The following is a 14,947-nucleotide window of genomic DNA, read 5'->3' on the forward strand; positions in this document are numbered from 1 at the left end:
TGATGGCCTTGACGCAAAACTTAATTCCGAAAATTCAGACCAATTTTAGATCAGCGTAACTCTCAATACGATTTATTTCAATTGACGTAAATTATTTTGGTCTCGTCGCTTTTGTTTGCTGTTGTGCTAACAATAAATTCAGGATTGAAATTGTTTTGTCACTAAAAATTTGCAAATTATGAATACTGTCGTTTCCTTTGAATGAAATGTTTAGTGGCAATCTGTCCATTAATTAACTTTTTTTTCGAATTTGCGTATGCGATTTTCGAGCATGCCATCGACAAGATTAAAATTTGATCTTGTGGCATCGACACCGAAGTATGCCCAGAAAGCACACGGCGTATAAATGACCGTAAAATCCGATCCCAATCCAACATGACGCTAATCTGAGGCCGGATTTCATCGATTCTGACTTAGTGCCTTATTCTATGCCATGGACTAGGGTTTTTAACACTAGGATATGTATCAGACACTTTGACTCTGATTCTCGGGGAACTAAAAAGTTTCAAGAAAAACAATAACCAAAAATTCCGAAAGTAGGTTGTTAAAAGGGGGTCTGACAAATAAGAGACTTCTTTAAAAACTGAAGAAACTATAGCCGTGTCAATAATAATGACACATGTCTCCTGGTGCTGCGAGGCGACAATTCCAAAGCGCTAACCAGATGACACTGCGATTCCGAAAGACGATAGAATCTATTTTACCATAGCCGACTCATATCCATATAAAACTGTACAATGATAATTTCACAGTACTCAATAAAATTAACCCAAGCCAGTTTCAATTCCACAATTCATAAACTTTTTGCATTGAATACGGATTAAAATCTGCAATTTCACAACAAATCTGAAAAAAATATTTATTTAAATCTTAATGCTAATATTGTGAATTAATTCATTCATATTCAAGAATAAGAAGAAAAGCTGCATAATTCATTTTATTTTTTATTTTTTTCTCATTCAATATTTTTTTTTTATTAATCTTCTTTCGTCCTACTTACAATTCATACAATATTATTGATATTTACAATATCCAATCAAGTTAAAATTAATTGAGCTTGAAACTTTTTTAATGTGTGGCTGGTTTTTGTGTTCTATTGAAGCTAATGACTCCAATCTTGGGATTAAAAATTGAAAGATTTATGGCTGAGAATGTCATTCAGGGGGTGGACACCTCTCTGGTGTTGGACTAATATAGAATATTCATGGTCAGATGAGACTGTTGTAATAATAAGATGTGATGGCTTATTGTTGAGGTCATGTGATGTCATAATTAGTATTTATGGGGGAATTGGAAGGTAGAAGGTATTATAAGCTTCAATTAAGAGTCATTTGATTGTTGGGTATAGAATTTATATTTAATAAGGTCTAAAAGCTGTGTTGAATTTTTGAAAATAATTGATTTTATGATGTCTGTAACAGAGCGGAGTAGCAGCTAATGCAGAATATATTGATAGATGTAGCTGATAGACAAATGCTCTTGTCTTGTCTGAGCAGAGTTAAACCTGTGGTATCGAATCATAAATAGGCTATTCTGCTAGTACGAGAGTAAAGCGTCTGTGACCGAGTGGTTAGACAACTAGCAGAAACTTTGTTTCACTCTGCTGTGAGAACGTGGGTTCGATTCCCACCAAAGACCGACCTCTAATGCATGGTATAGGGTATTTATTGGTATGACAAGGATTTCGCACAGTTCTCATGGTCGGCCTAAAACACGAAAGAAGCCTCTTTGAACATTGCATAATACATTATTTAAGCGACAATTTTTTCCAGAACTCTTGGAATGAAGATGTTGATACTCATTTTTTCGTAACATTTGTACAAATGAGCATTGTTGATTTTTCGACAATTCCAAAATTGAGAATATTCAATTATGTTATCTGAGTTGAGTGTATACTCATGAGCATGATCATTTATGTACGTTTGTTCTTTGTCTGTTAGGGATAGTTTTGTACTCTTTAAACACGGCAATGGGCCCCCGTGCGCCCCAGCAAAGGAAGTAGGTAAGTATTGTACTATGAATTGCGAATTGACGAGCAGTTTCAATTTTCAAGCACTATAAGAGGTCATGGATAATAATTGATCTCTACAGTCAGCCATTAAAGTACATATGGATGTGAATATGCATTTGAAAATGTCAGAATTTCCCTGAAGTTTCTGCAATATCTCAACAAAAATTCACAAGCTATCCTCCTAAAAATAACAAAATTTACATAACATTAACCCCGGAAGTTCTGTCCAAATCCCAAAAAATCTCCCTCAACTCTTACAATTTTAAATCCCAAGATTTATTGAGAAGCCAAATGACAATTTAATCCCATTACCAGTAGTAATAAATACGAAAGCAATTATCATCGGACATAACATAAACAGTAACAGCCAGCATGATGTGTACGTAATGTGCAAGTAGTAAAAAATCATCAATCATCAAAATGACAAATGAGATTATAATAATCATTTAATTGGATCAATTTCAAGCTCAAATAAAGTTTTTCTTCGATTAAAATAATAAAAAATAAACGCAAAAAAATTAAAGAAGTGAAATTTTATTTTTTTTTTTTATTGAAGATAATTTAAAATTAAAAATCTTTTTACTTCCATTTCTCTTTCTCGTCCTACCGTCAATCATTTGGCACTTTTTTTATATTTTCATAAATTTTACTTGTAATGTGTTACTACTAACTGCAATAATATTTCTTTTAATATTAAAATCTTATCATGCGACTATTCATTTCTCATGTGTGAATATTTAATTATAAAGATTAGATTTTTCATGCAAGATTTGCGTTTTTAAAAGTTTATGTTTTTTTTTATTTATATTTCTTTCATGGTTAGATTTCATGCCCAGGTAGGAAGTTACTGCTTGTGGATTTTCGTTGGATTAAGCTGGGGTCAGGCAGTGTTGTGTAAATTGAAAGAATTTAAAAATTTGAAAAAATTTAAAAATTTAAAAGAATTCAAAAATTTGAAAAAATTAAAAACTTTAATAAAATTCATGATTTTAAAAAAATTCAACAATTTGAAAATTCATAAAACTTTAAAAATTCATTAAATTTCAAAATTCATGAAATTTCAAAATTCATGAAAATTTCAAAATTCATAAAAATTTCAAAATTCATAAAAATTTAAAAATTCATAAAAATTTAAAAATTCGTAAAAATTTCAAAATTCATAAAATTTCAAAATTTATTAAAATTTCAAAATTTATCAAATTTAAAAATTCATAAAAATTTCAAAATTCGTGAAAATTTCGAAAATCATAAAATTTTACAATTCATAAAAATTTAAAAATTTAAAAATTCACAAAATTTTAAAAGTTAAAAAAATTTCAAAATTCATAAAAATGTAAATGAATTTAAAAAAAAAATTAGAATTTTTAAAAGATTTTAAATTTTTAAAAGATTTTAAATTTAATTTTCTCTTAAATTTTATAAATTAAAAATGGTAAATTTTTTTAGCAGTTTCTTCCTCCCTGGGCACATTGTGTGTGTATTTAATAATTTATTATGGGGTTACTTTCTTCACTTTCATTAATAATAGAGATAAAAACATCGTCATCATCATCTTTTTTCTTTACATTACAAAATAGAAGAATTTAATAGTAATAATAATGATAATAATAATAATAATAATTTTTTTTCTTTATAAAAGTACAGTAAGTAGGTGTCTAATTATTATTTTCATATTTCATTCTCTTCTCACTTGATTAGTTACACACTCTCAATGCGGATTTTTACATGCGAAATCCGAATAAGAAAGTTAATAAATTGAATTTTAGATTAGTTTTTTTTTTATTTAGAAGTAGAAAAATGTGTTTTTTGTGTTAATTGATTAAAAAAGCTTTCTTGAGTAAAATTTAACAAAATCCTCTGGAAATTGCAATTTTTTTATATTGATGGACAGAGTTGGATTTGAAGAACTTGAAAGGATTTTGATGGAAGTTTTTGAACTTTTGACTTAATTTCAAATGAATTTAAAATTTTTAAATTTTTGATTTAATTTCAAAATAATTTTTAATTCTTTGCATTTTTAATATATTTTGAAGTTATTTCAAATTTTAAATGAATTATTTTTTGATTTTTGAATGATTCTGAATATATAGTATGAAATAATGCCAAGTACATGCCAAATTCTTGACGGTCTTGCGCAAAATTGCTTAAACTAGTGTTGATAATATTGATAATTGTGAAATTCGGCAATAACTATACCAAAATATTTCAGAATTGCTTTCAAATCTCATAGAGAAATTAAAAAAATAATGTTTTTGAAAAACATTTATTTTGAAAATTTCCAAAAATTAAAAAATTGCAAATTAAAGTTTCAAGGAAAGATTAAAACTTTTTTACGTGAATTCAAAATAAGTTAAATTTTTAAAAAACTTTCAAATTTTTGAACTAAAATCTTTGAATTTATTAAAAAAGATTTCAATTCTAAATTAAAAAGTACATTTTAAAAATCTAATTTTAAGAAGATTTTAATTTTTTGAAAATAAAACTTCAGAAAATCTATATAATGATGGAATTAAAAAATCTAATTTTTTCAAACATATTTTTTTTAAAATTTAAATTGTTTCTTTAAATTTTAAATATTTCTTAAAAAGTTTTGTAAATTTTATAAAAATTTTAATTTTTTACAATTTTTTAAAAATTCAAACTGTTAAAAAATAAAATTTAATCTTTTTTGAAAAAGTCAAAAATTTTTGACAAAATTTAATTTTTTTTTAAAAAAAAAGTCCAAAAATTAAAAAAATTTTAAGATAATTTGAATTTTCCAAAATTCACAAAATTCCCTCAAATTCAAAAAGTTCCATCAAATTTCCCCAACAACCCTCAACACCAACTCTGTGCCACTTAGTCAATGACTTAATGCTTAATCTTGCTTTATAAGGAGGTTAATAAGCATTTACGAGTTACTTATTAATGTGTGTCTAATATAGATTCATATAAATTAACAGAATATTTTGTAGCTGTTGTCTTACTATCTATTACTGCAAATTTTGTGATCGATCTTGAAATGTGTCTGCTGTACAAAATAATTTATTTCCGGTCGTCCAATTTTCGATCCCACATGCTGCTCTGTCTCAATTTAGACCATACCAAAATCCGTACAAATTGTCGATGATGGTGAAAGATTCGTATTGCTCTTATTATTTGACTTATTAATATCCAATTCCACCAACGTATCAATACTATTATTGACACTCAATCCACCTTTAAGAATTTTCTGTGCATGCAGAGACGTAAAATTAAAACTTAAATCAGTTAGACTTGGAAAGTTATAAAGTCCATTCTCATCATAAGTCGGTGTCTTCTCCTCTCTCACACAATTATTGATTTTATTTTGTTTCATTGCTATCAAATTTGGCTCACTTCCAACAGCAATAATATTCTTATGGAATATATTCAGCAATGAGTCGGAATTTATTGTTGGATTTGAATTTAAAAGTGAATTTTTCAAGTCACAATTGGAATTTATCTGTTTATTGTCTTTTAAATTACCAGCGGATGCATAAAGACTTTGTTCCTGTTGTTGTTGTTGCTGTTGCTGTTGTTGAGGTTGCTGATCATATGATGAGAACAGATTCATCTTATTATGTTGATAGTTTGGTGAGATAATTGCATTTGTCTGTTGATTGTAATGATTTTTAAGTATATTATTATAAATCATTGTATTTCCACTATTGCCGGTGCTGTTCTTATCAGTCATCGATGATCCAATTTGTAGTGAAAGTTTCCTATTGTTCATCTCATCATGATTAATATAATTCATATTATTTCTTGGAAATTTATGATTTTCAGGACTTTGTACATTATTTTGCCTCCGAGAATCGCCATCCTCAATGACATCATCATCAGCATATGGTATAAGACTTGAATCGGGTGATGTCTCACTAATCATTGACAGTGAATCACCTGTCTCACTAGCTGCTTCATCATTCTCACTAAAGCAATTCTCTTTACCTATCGTTGCACTACTGCCACTGCTATTACAATTTCTTTGCTGCTGTGCCTTCTCTGCTTGCGGTCTCATTTTATTATATTGTTGTTGTTGCTTTAATGGTGACGTCAATGGACTTGAATTCATTAAACTTTTTCGACTAGCTATTATTTCACCTTTTGAATTTGTTGTTGTCTCATTATTAATGACAAAAACATTTGAATTTTCCATAAACTTGCCATTCTCGAATGTTATTGACGTGTGAATTGGTGAATTTTGTACAAAAATCTTTGTATTAGGCAAACCTGAGCAACCATGTGCATTATTAGTGACTTGAAGCGTAATTGAGCCATTTGAATTTGAATTTGGCATAGTTCCATTCTCTGATGGTTCATCAAATGATGTTGATTTGATGCCATTTGCTGATGTTGATGTGGTGACTTTTTGTCCCGATTGTGTCGGTTGGATTGTTGTTGGTGGGGTCATTGAACCTTGATTTGTCTTTAACAGTCGATGCTTTGGAGAACTTCTTGGTGAATTAGATAAAATGTGATTTGATTGTGATTGAGCGACTGTTGTGGCTGAGCCATGCGACGAACCGTCTAAACTTGAATGTCCACTATTGCGACTCAATGAGAGACTCTTATTTCCGCTGTCAATTGAGGACGGTCCGGATGCGACTAACGATGAAGTCTTACCACTTTCAAGACTCGATGGTCCACTATAATTATTTACACGACCCGGTTGATATCGTTGTGTCTGCGACAATTGTGAATCATTTCCAGTGCATTTATTATGATAAATTTCACCACTTTTTGTTCGACAATTTTCATCAACAACTTGCTTATTTAGTGGCGTTCTCTTTGGCGATCGTCCGGGTATGGAATGTGTTGAACGCGGTAGACTTCCACTATAACAAATTGCTGGCGATCGTCGTCGTATGGGTGAGCAATCACGTGATGATATTAGAAATGTTGATTCACTTGATAAATTTCTTTTGTGATTATGTCGTCGTGGGATCGTCAGGGAACGCTGTGATATTTCAGATCCATCATAATATGTTGAGTTTGTAGATAAGGCATTTGATAAGGAATCCTGTGGATGATGATGGGAATATATTTTTTTGGATTAATTAATTTTCTGTAGGAAGTTTAAGGCGTAATTTGTTATCGGATGGTTAGTTACCTTAAAATACTGCAAAAATATTGCAATAATGAAAATATTAGCAGTAATGTTAAAATGTTACAAAATATTAAAATTCTCAACTCTCTCACATTCTATACCCAATTCCCAACTCTACATCCATCCATAATCACAGTCATTCACACAATAGTAATTTAAAAGTTACTCGACTTACATGGTGATCAAGTGTTTGCGTTCCAACATTAATAAGATGTACAGCCTTCGAATTAAACCATTCACGAGGCGGAAATTGTGCTGAAAATGTTTCAATTTTCTTGCCCGGAGTTCGACAGCTTCGGCGGAAAATTCTTGAGAGTAGAGAGGCACTTTTTTCTGTTAATTGAATGGAAATGAGTTAAAACAATGTCAATGACAACAAAAGAAACGAAAAAATTGTCTTACTTGGTGACGAAGAGTCCGTACTTTGATATTCCGAACTACTGCTATCGGTTACCGTAATTGTCGCACTCGTCTGACTCTGTGGCTGTAATGTTGAATTTTTTGTTAGACTACGCGTCGATTGACATCTTTGTAATCGCTTCGATGAGCCAAATAATCGTAGACTATGTCGTCGTTCAAGACTACGTGGCGTTGGAAATGAGGCACTTCGTCGCTTTGATGAACGCGGGTATAAAATTTTATCATTTGGATTACCGCCACATATGACATCAGCGAGATTCGTTTGTATGCATTGATGTGTTAAATCGCCATCGCGTATTGTCGCAATCTCACCGTAAAGGCTATGAAGGGCCTCAGAATTACTCATTAATATTGTGCGTGACTCGTGTGGTGACTTTAAGTCCTCCAACAGCTCTTCATCAATTGATCTCTGATTGCGTGACGTTCTCGACCGACTTCGACGACGTCTGTTATGACATAAATGAAAATATCAGTTAAAATGTTAAAAATTAAGGCGTGAGAAGTACTTACTCAGGCGTGACAATAAAGTACCCTTTGGATGTCTGATAAATCTTACGCTCCTGTTGCAATTGCACGAGTGTATCATAAATGATGTCATTAGATGGCTGTTGCATGTGTGAGAAACGTATGGCAAGATGTTTTTTGATGGTATCAAGTGTCGCTGATTGACCGCGTGATGTAACATCCATGATGACATCACAAATGGCCTCTGTTAAAGGTGTAAATTGTGTCTGTTGAATTGGCGTTACAATACAATCATCAATGTCGCCTGAAAAATGAGAGTTGAACATAAATAATATATAATTTACTTCTTTTTGAGTGAGTTATTATGATATGATCGGATATGATGGATATTGTGGAGTGTATTATTAAAGTTACAGCACTCAACCCAATTTCCCTTGATTTCTGGAAATCTCAAAGATGTCGAAGACCTCTCAGACCATCCACTTGACTACGACCTTACCAAATAACCCCACCTTCACTCCACCCAGTCCACATCTTACGTAATTAATTCAATTTCACATAAATCATCAACAATTTAACAAGTCATAAAACAAAAAAGTCACATTATTATTAAATCAAAAAACAAGACATGAAGTATGGTCGAGTGGATGCACTTTCTACATGATGTATGGACGAAGCAATTTAAAAGTGATTTAAGAGTTTAATGCTGTGTCATATTAAATAGTGTCATTGCCACATGACTTGATTTTTTTTGTAGAGAAAATCAGTTTATGCATTCGAGTATGCAAGTGAATTTTAATCAATGCTAATCGAGATAACAGGCTATAGTATGGGCAGCATTAAGTTGAATGAACTGAGTCACGTTTATTTGCAGTTGTTTCAATTTTTGGCAACAAAATCGCCAATTTTCTTGTTTGCCTTATTTAATGGCACATTAAGCATGCATTTTTAAGAAAAATTGTTCATAATTTTCATGTGTCAGGATTAAGATGATTGCAAAATAGAGAGAACTTGCCAAAAAATCCAGTCTGTTGACCATTCAGTATGCAAATTCTCAATTCCACCTGCTTACCTCATCCACAACAATAAATATGTTGGAATTTATGCAAAAAATAGTTTTCTTTTTAAGTGCTATTAAATGCTATTAAGTTCTGACATTGAGTTATGCAACTTCTACCTTCTGATACTTTCCTTCCGAAATGGAAAATACAATAGAAATTTTCACTCTCTTTTGTGAATTTAAATAATCGATTTTTCAGCAAATAAACGAGAATGTTGGGTGAGAGAATGTGGTGTAAACTTCTATGCTGGGTATGGGTGGAGTTTGTAGTATTGAGCTTAATATTTATAAAGGGACAGAATTCAAGACTAATGCAACATTTGGATTTGAAGCTTTTCTAGAAGGCTTATGACGTTAAAACTACGAAAAATCATATAGTAGACCCTCGTCAGACTGGTTAGAGACTGATCGGATTTTACCAAATCTGGCTCTAAAACATAGTCATACATTTATAATAGTTTTTGATACCAATATTAACACTTGCCGGTCTAAGTCTTGAGAATTTGCCGAAATCGAGACTTCAGGAAAGCAAAATCATTTCTGATGCCGTTGGCTGCTCCTAAAGCATATCTCGGTTTATTCGATCAAGATTACGACACCAGATCGTCGTGACTCTAGCATGGTGTCGGATTTTAACCAATTTTGCAGATATGTGACATTTAACATTATTTTCAAACTCAATTTATACCGACAGACAACTCAAATAGAACAAATCGGTTATTTAAACCCAATTCGACATTGAATCCGACACCAGATCAGAGTCACACCAGCCTCAGTCCGGATTTTTGATCGATTAACCGATTTGCTCCATTCAAGCTGTCTATCGGCATAAACTGAATAATGCAAATAATGTTAAATGTCACATATATGCAACTATACAGCATAAACACCTAACCCAGCACAGAAGTCACACCCAACTCTCCCAACATTAAACAATTCCTTTCTCATACAAATTTTATTTAACTGCAAAAATAATTCGCAAAATAAGGCAAAAAACTCATCGAGTCAATAAAAATAACGAAACGCATGATGTGGAAATAAAAAAAAGGGAAACGATTCAGCGTGTAAATGGCAGGCATGGCAATATTGTTTGCAGCACTTACATTGTTGTAAAAAAGTAAAATTCTCAAAGGGATGAAAACTTGAAAAAATAATAATTTATTAAGCTACGAAAGGGAAAATCTCGTCGTCTATTATGGCTCACAGACATGAAATGAGTCTATAAAGTGTAATTAGATTCAGCATGAAATAATATTCAAAAGACCTTGAAGCATTTGCATGGATGGAAGTTAAATTGGATCGTTTAAAGAAGAAAATTTTGTTGTTTTTTTTATTGTACACCCTTGAAGTTGAGAGCGTGGTTAAGAGGGTGAAGGAACAACAATGTTGAGTTATGATGTCATCAAGTTAGAGGGGCATTGAGGGGAGTTAAGAAGCAGTTTTTTTGGAATATTTGAAGCTAGTGCAATAATGCAAGAATTTTATTATTCAAAAGGGGGTCATCCTTCACATTATAGACCCCTGCCCCTCATTAGATCAGTTCAGCATGCTTAAAAGAGAACCGACGCGTCGCCGTATTAAGAATAATCAGTAAAACTGCCCAGACGACCCCATGGCAGTTGAATTTGATCCATTTTAAGGCAAAAAGTGGAGTTCGCTGAATTGAACTGCTTAAACCCCTGAACAAACCCCTAAAACAGCTAATTAACAGGCTAATGAACCACTTATCATACTCAAAATCCTTTTAAGACCACCAAAATACCCATAAAAATTGCTAATTTCACCAATAAATTTCCACTAAATCTAAATTTCCATCCATAAATTCCACAAACAATCTAAACTTTTCACCAGCTAGTCATGCATAGAAAATGATTGAATCGTGATTGTGCTAATAAAATCCATCTTCCTACTAACTCTAGCCTTTTTTTCTTCATACTTTTAAATCTAAAGTCACGCGATACGTCAGCAAAATGTATTGTGTCTTGAATATTCACGTGATAATGCAGATAAATGTAATCGATAAATTATATAATTTGTGTGGATTGCATGTTAAGTTTTAAGTTAGTGTTTATGGGTTACATATAAAGTTGCTATTTTATTATTGAGAGCTGAGCAATAAGTAACAATTTAATCATCACATCATATTGTAGAGATTTTTCACAGTGAAAAAGATATTGACATGAATTAACGATTTTCTGATAAATAACTTGAGAAATTTTATTGAAAAATAAGGTGAGGTGATTATTGAGAATGTGAATTTTATTGGAGTTGTGAAATGTGCGGGATGGGATTTACAGATTTAAAGTTAAGTGATTTTTGAAATCTTGGAATTTTTTGTGTGAGGGAATCAGAATCTGGAAGTATTGTCGAGTCGATAGAGATTGTATTGCACTTGGTATCAGAAATTGGCTAGTGGTAGCAGCGATAGAGTCAGCTTAAGGCGACTCTTATGGGAGGTCATGGATCACAACTGATCTGTACAACCAGCGAAGTAAATAAGTAAGTAAGTAAAAAAGTATCCCGAGTGGACAAAAATACTTTAGAACTAGTTGATGACTAGTTATAACGTTTTTTTATGTCTTCTCACGTATTGACCATTGGATACAACAGACTTGTGAATATACCAGACATTCAGCTGAGAAACTAGACGATATCGACAATATTCAGCGGTATTTGTATTCAATACTGCAGTATTTGCAGGTTTTTAGTGGCATTTGTATGAATTTGACAATATTACTGGCTAATTTCTTAACTAGACCTGGCTAGACATAGCTTAGAACTTAATACAGGTTTGGTTGAGAGAAATGTGAGAATTGAGAGGAATACGAGAAATCAGCGAAGTTTGTAGGCACTAAGATCGTCTCGTTGTCGATGATCTAATGATGATCTTATACTTAATCGATCTTATACGATGATCTTATACTTAATCTGACTGTGGCATACAGCTTCTTTTCCTAATAGAGCATAAAACAAGAACATATCTGCAGATAAAGTAGACCTCCCCTTGAACCCATCTAATTACGCTTCTTAGTCTTAACTAATCATTAAATGCAGCAGAACTAGTCAAAAATGCACCAAAATTAATCAAAAATGCACAAAAATTACTAAAAAAGTGCAACAAATTTAGTCAAAAAGTCATAAATATCCATAAAAAATCAACATTATTTCATTCTTTATTCAACAAAACAAACACCCCGACAATCCACTCCTAAACATTTCCAAATTCTCCTACACAAAAATGCATTATTTATTTTCCTATCCCCTCATTCACAAACAACTCCAACAACAGAACAGGAAGGTATCTCTTTCCTCTCGACAATGCCATTTAAATACTTTATCTCATACTGCCTCACTTACTCAACGTATTTTTGGAATATTCATTGTGTTGTGTTGTGCATTTTGCGGCCGGGCAATGTCACATAAATTATTTAATACAGGATAACTGAATGAGCTATTATTGCACTATAAAATTTAACATTTTGCATATAAATTAAATGCAATATGAGAAAAGTTTTATGTTTACGGTGAGTTAAGAGTCAGTCGAGTGCGTGGAGTTTATGCAGAGAATATATCCCGGTGTGCTGATAAATATTTTGGTGAATTTATGAACCTTTTGTTAAATTGTTGACTGGAAAGTGTGTTTATGTAATGATTATCGGTGTTTAATGGAATTGGAATGGAATATTGGTAGATAAAGGGATTGGTCAGGGGTTCATTCAGAGTAAGGGTGGGGTTTGAGGTTAAAAATTGAGTCGACATCGAGTTCTGAATTGAAGGAATCGTTTGGATAATTTGGAATTGTAAAAGTCGTAGCATTAATCCAAGAAATCCAATTTTGGTTAATTTTTAGCACTTGTCTGTAAAAGGTACAATAAAATTAAGGTGCATGCAATATATAACCAATGGCAAAGACATGTTAAGGTCCAAAAAGACTGTATTAAATGTTTTTAATCTTCAAGCAAACCCAGGAGAGCCAAGAGCTACTTAAATAAATGTTATAGACGAAATAGACGCTCGGCAATGGGCATTCATGCACCCGAGTCAAGAATGTAAGAAGGAATGATGAAATTTATTGCTTCAACATATTAAGCATGACCAGCTTCTGTCCTTTTTTGATAAAACACACAATTCAGTCCACATTTTCATTCCCCAAACCAATATCTCCGATACAAACTACACAATAACCCCCACAACCCCAACTCTGCCTCTTAACCAACTTCACCTCACTTCCATTTAAATGCAAACGAATGTAAAAGACGTGACTCTTTCCACAAAACATGTGCTACAAAAAATAAAAAGTGAAAAGAGACTCAAGTCTGTAATGAAGAAGGTAAAAGAAGGTTCATGCCGTGTACTTAACACTTTCAAGTACACACAAAACAGCTACAATATGATTTATTGAGCTCGCAGGCATAAATAAGTCAATAGATGCAATTTATTGCTTGAATGCACACTCATTGGAATCAAGACACAAAAAAAAGAGCTCAGAAACAAAAACGCACAAGTGAAAATGGACATAAATCTACATGCAGAGATTTCTTAAAGACTTCATTTCCACTTATGCTGTTGTGCTTGCTTTGAATCAAGTTACAATTTATCATTTTCATATGTTTGTTGTTATTGCCATTCATACCGTATGAAATTTCTCATAAATTAAATGGAAATGGAAATGGTAAGTATAGGAAAAAGACTTTAAATTGCGTCTCTTTGCATTTCTTCTCATTTCCCATGCGTTTTTATTTTATTATTCATCTAAAAAAAAAAGATTTAATTTAAGAAGAAGAAAGACTTTTACTTTTATTGAAATGTTTGTGGGGTCGATTGTGAGCGATGTCTTATAATTAGAGGCAGAGCTCAAAGTCAAGTCGAGTTGACCAGAAAATACCGAATCAAATTCGAGTCGACTCAAGTTGAGTTCATTTTAGTCGAGTCTAGTTGACTCGTGTCGATTTCAACCATATCGACTTCGAGCTCTGATTAGAGGTCTACGGGAGACAACTGATGACTTTCTGGATGGAAAAAGATCTCGAGGTAGACCAAAGAGCTCTTGGGATTGTTGTGTGAGCAACAATGCAATAGTGATAGGAGTTAGAAACTGGCAGAAGTTATCTAAAGACAGATCCAGCTTTTGACAAGCTCTAAATGCGGCAATTGATCCTCGTGCGCCTTCGCCAACGAATTAAGTAAGTATGAGAGATGTGGAGCTATCTGGCAGATTATTTTGGAGCATTTAGATGAATTTGTGTCCAATTTCCATCAAAATACATATGACTTTGCTCTTGAAGATGCAAAATAGTCAAAAATCCACTAACATCACTTACGATCGACCAGCAGCGAAAAAACGGCAATGTTCAAGTGGTTAGAGCGCCGGACTACCGTTCTAAGGTAGGAGATGTGGAGCTGTCGGATTATTTTGGAATATTTGTTCTAGTCACACCAACTCGATTTGTGTGATTCAAGACACACAAATTGTGACTAGGTACGTTGCGTTGGTATACCCTGGTTCATGCAGCGTGCAGAGTTGAATAAAGTAAAAACGTCCATATGGACAAAATCAGTCACATCACTTACAATCAACCCCACACATGCATTGTTTCCATAAGCACATTTTTATCTATTATTGCACATCCAATAGAAGTCATGTAAATTTCATGTTGTTGTCTTAACGAATCTATTCCCCAACAATTTTCTTTCTAAAGACATAAGTCTCAAATATGTAGCTACAGCTATACAAAATGATTTAAGAGGAGAAATATAAAGAGATAATGATTATGCTTAAGCATTTTTTTGCATAATGTCTGCAGGCTAAAAAGAAACTTTTTATGTTTTCTTCTACAAAGACGTAGCATTAGCACTGACCGTACTTAAAATTATGTTCCCGAGC

At 32.4% G+C, this 14,947-nt stretch overlaps 1 protein-coding gene across 1 annotated transcript in view; it reads right to left on the bottom strand.

The window, feature by feature from the left end:
• Positions 1-4,743: 4,743 nt before the first annotated feature.
• The window catches only part of ko (Stork-head domain-containing protein knockout), a 43,714-nt gene continuing 33,510 nt past the window's right edge, over positions 4,744-14,947 (bottom strand). Inside the window, exons 4-7 of the mRNA XM_070636374.1 lie at positions 8,049-8,307; positions 7,521-7,984; positions 7,294-7,451; positions 4,744-7,031 (exon numbers count right to left, since the gene is read on the bottom strand). Coding sequence (XP_070492475.1) covers positions 5,085-7,031; positions 7,294-7,451; positions 7,521-7,984; positions 8,049-8,307 — 2,828 coding nt within the window. The 3' untranslated portion in view covers positions 4,744-5,084. The remainder of the gene's footprint in view (positions 7,032-7,293; positions 7,452-7,520; positions 7,985-8,048; positions 8,308-14,947) is intronic.

The sequence above is a fragment of the Chironomus tepperi genome, unplaced genomic scaffold (assembly GCF_022539635.2).
Source record: "Chironomus tepperi strain 1889 unplaced genomic scaffold, CSIRO-AGI_Ctep_v1 contig_127, whole genome shotgun sequence".
NCBI classification, from domain to species: domain Eukaryota; kingdom Metazoa; phylum Arthropoda; class Insecta; order Diptera; family Chironomidae; genus Chironomus; species Chironomus tepperi.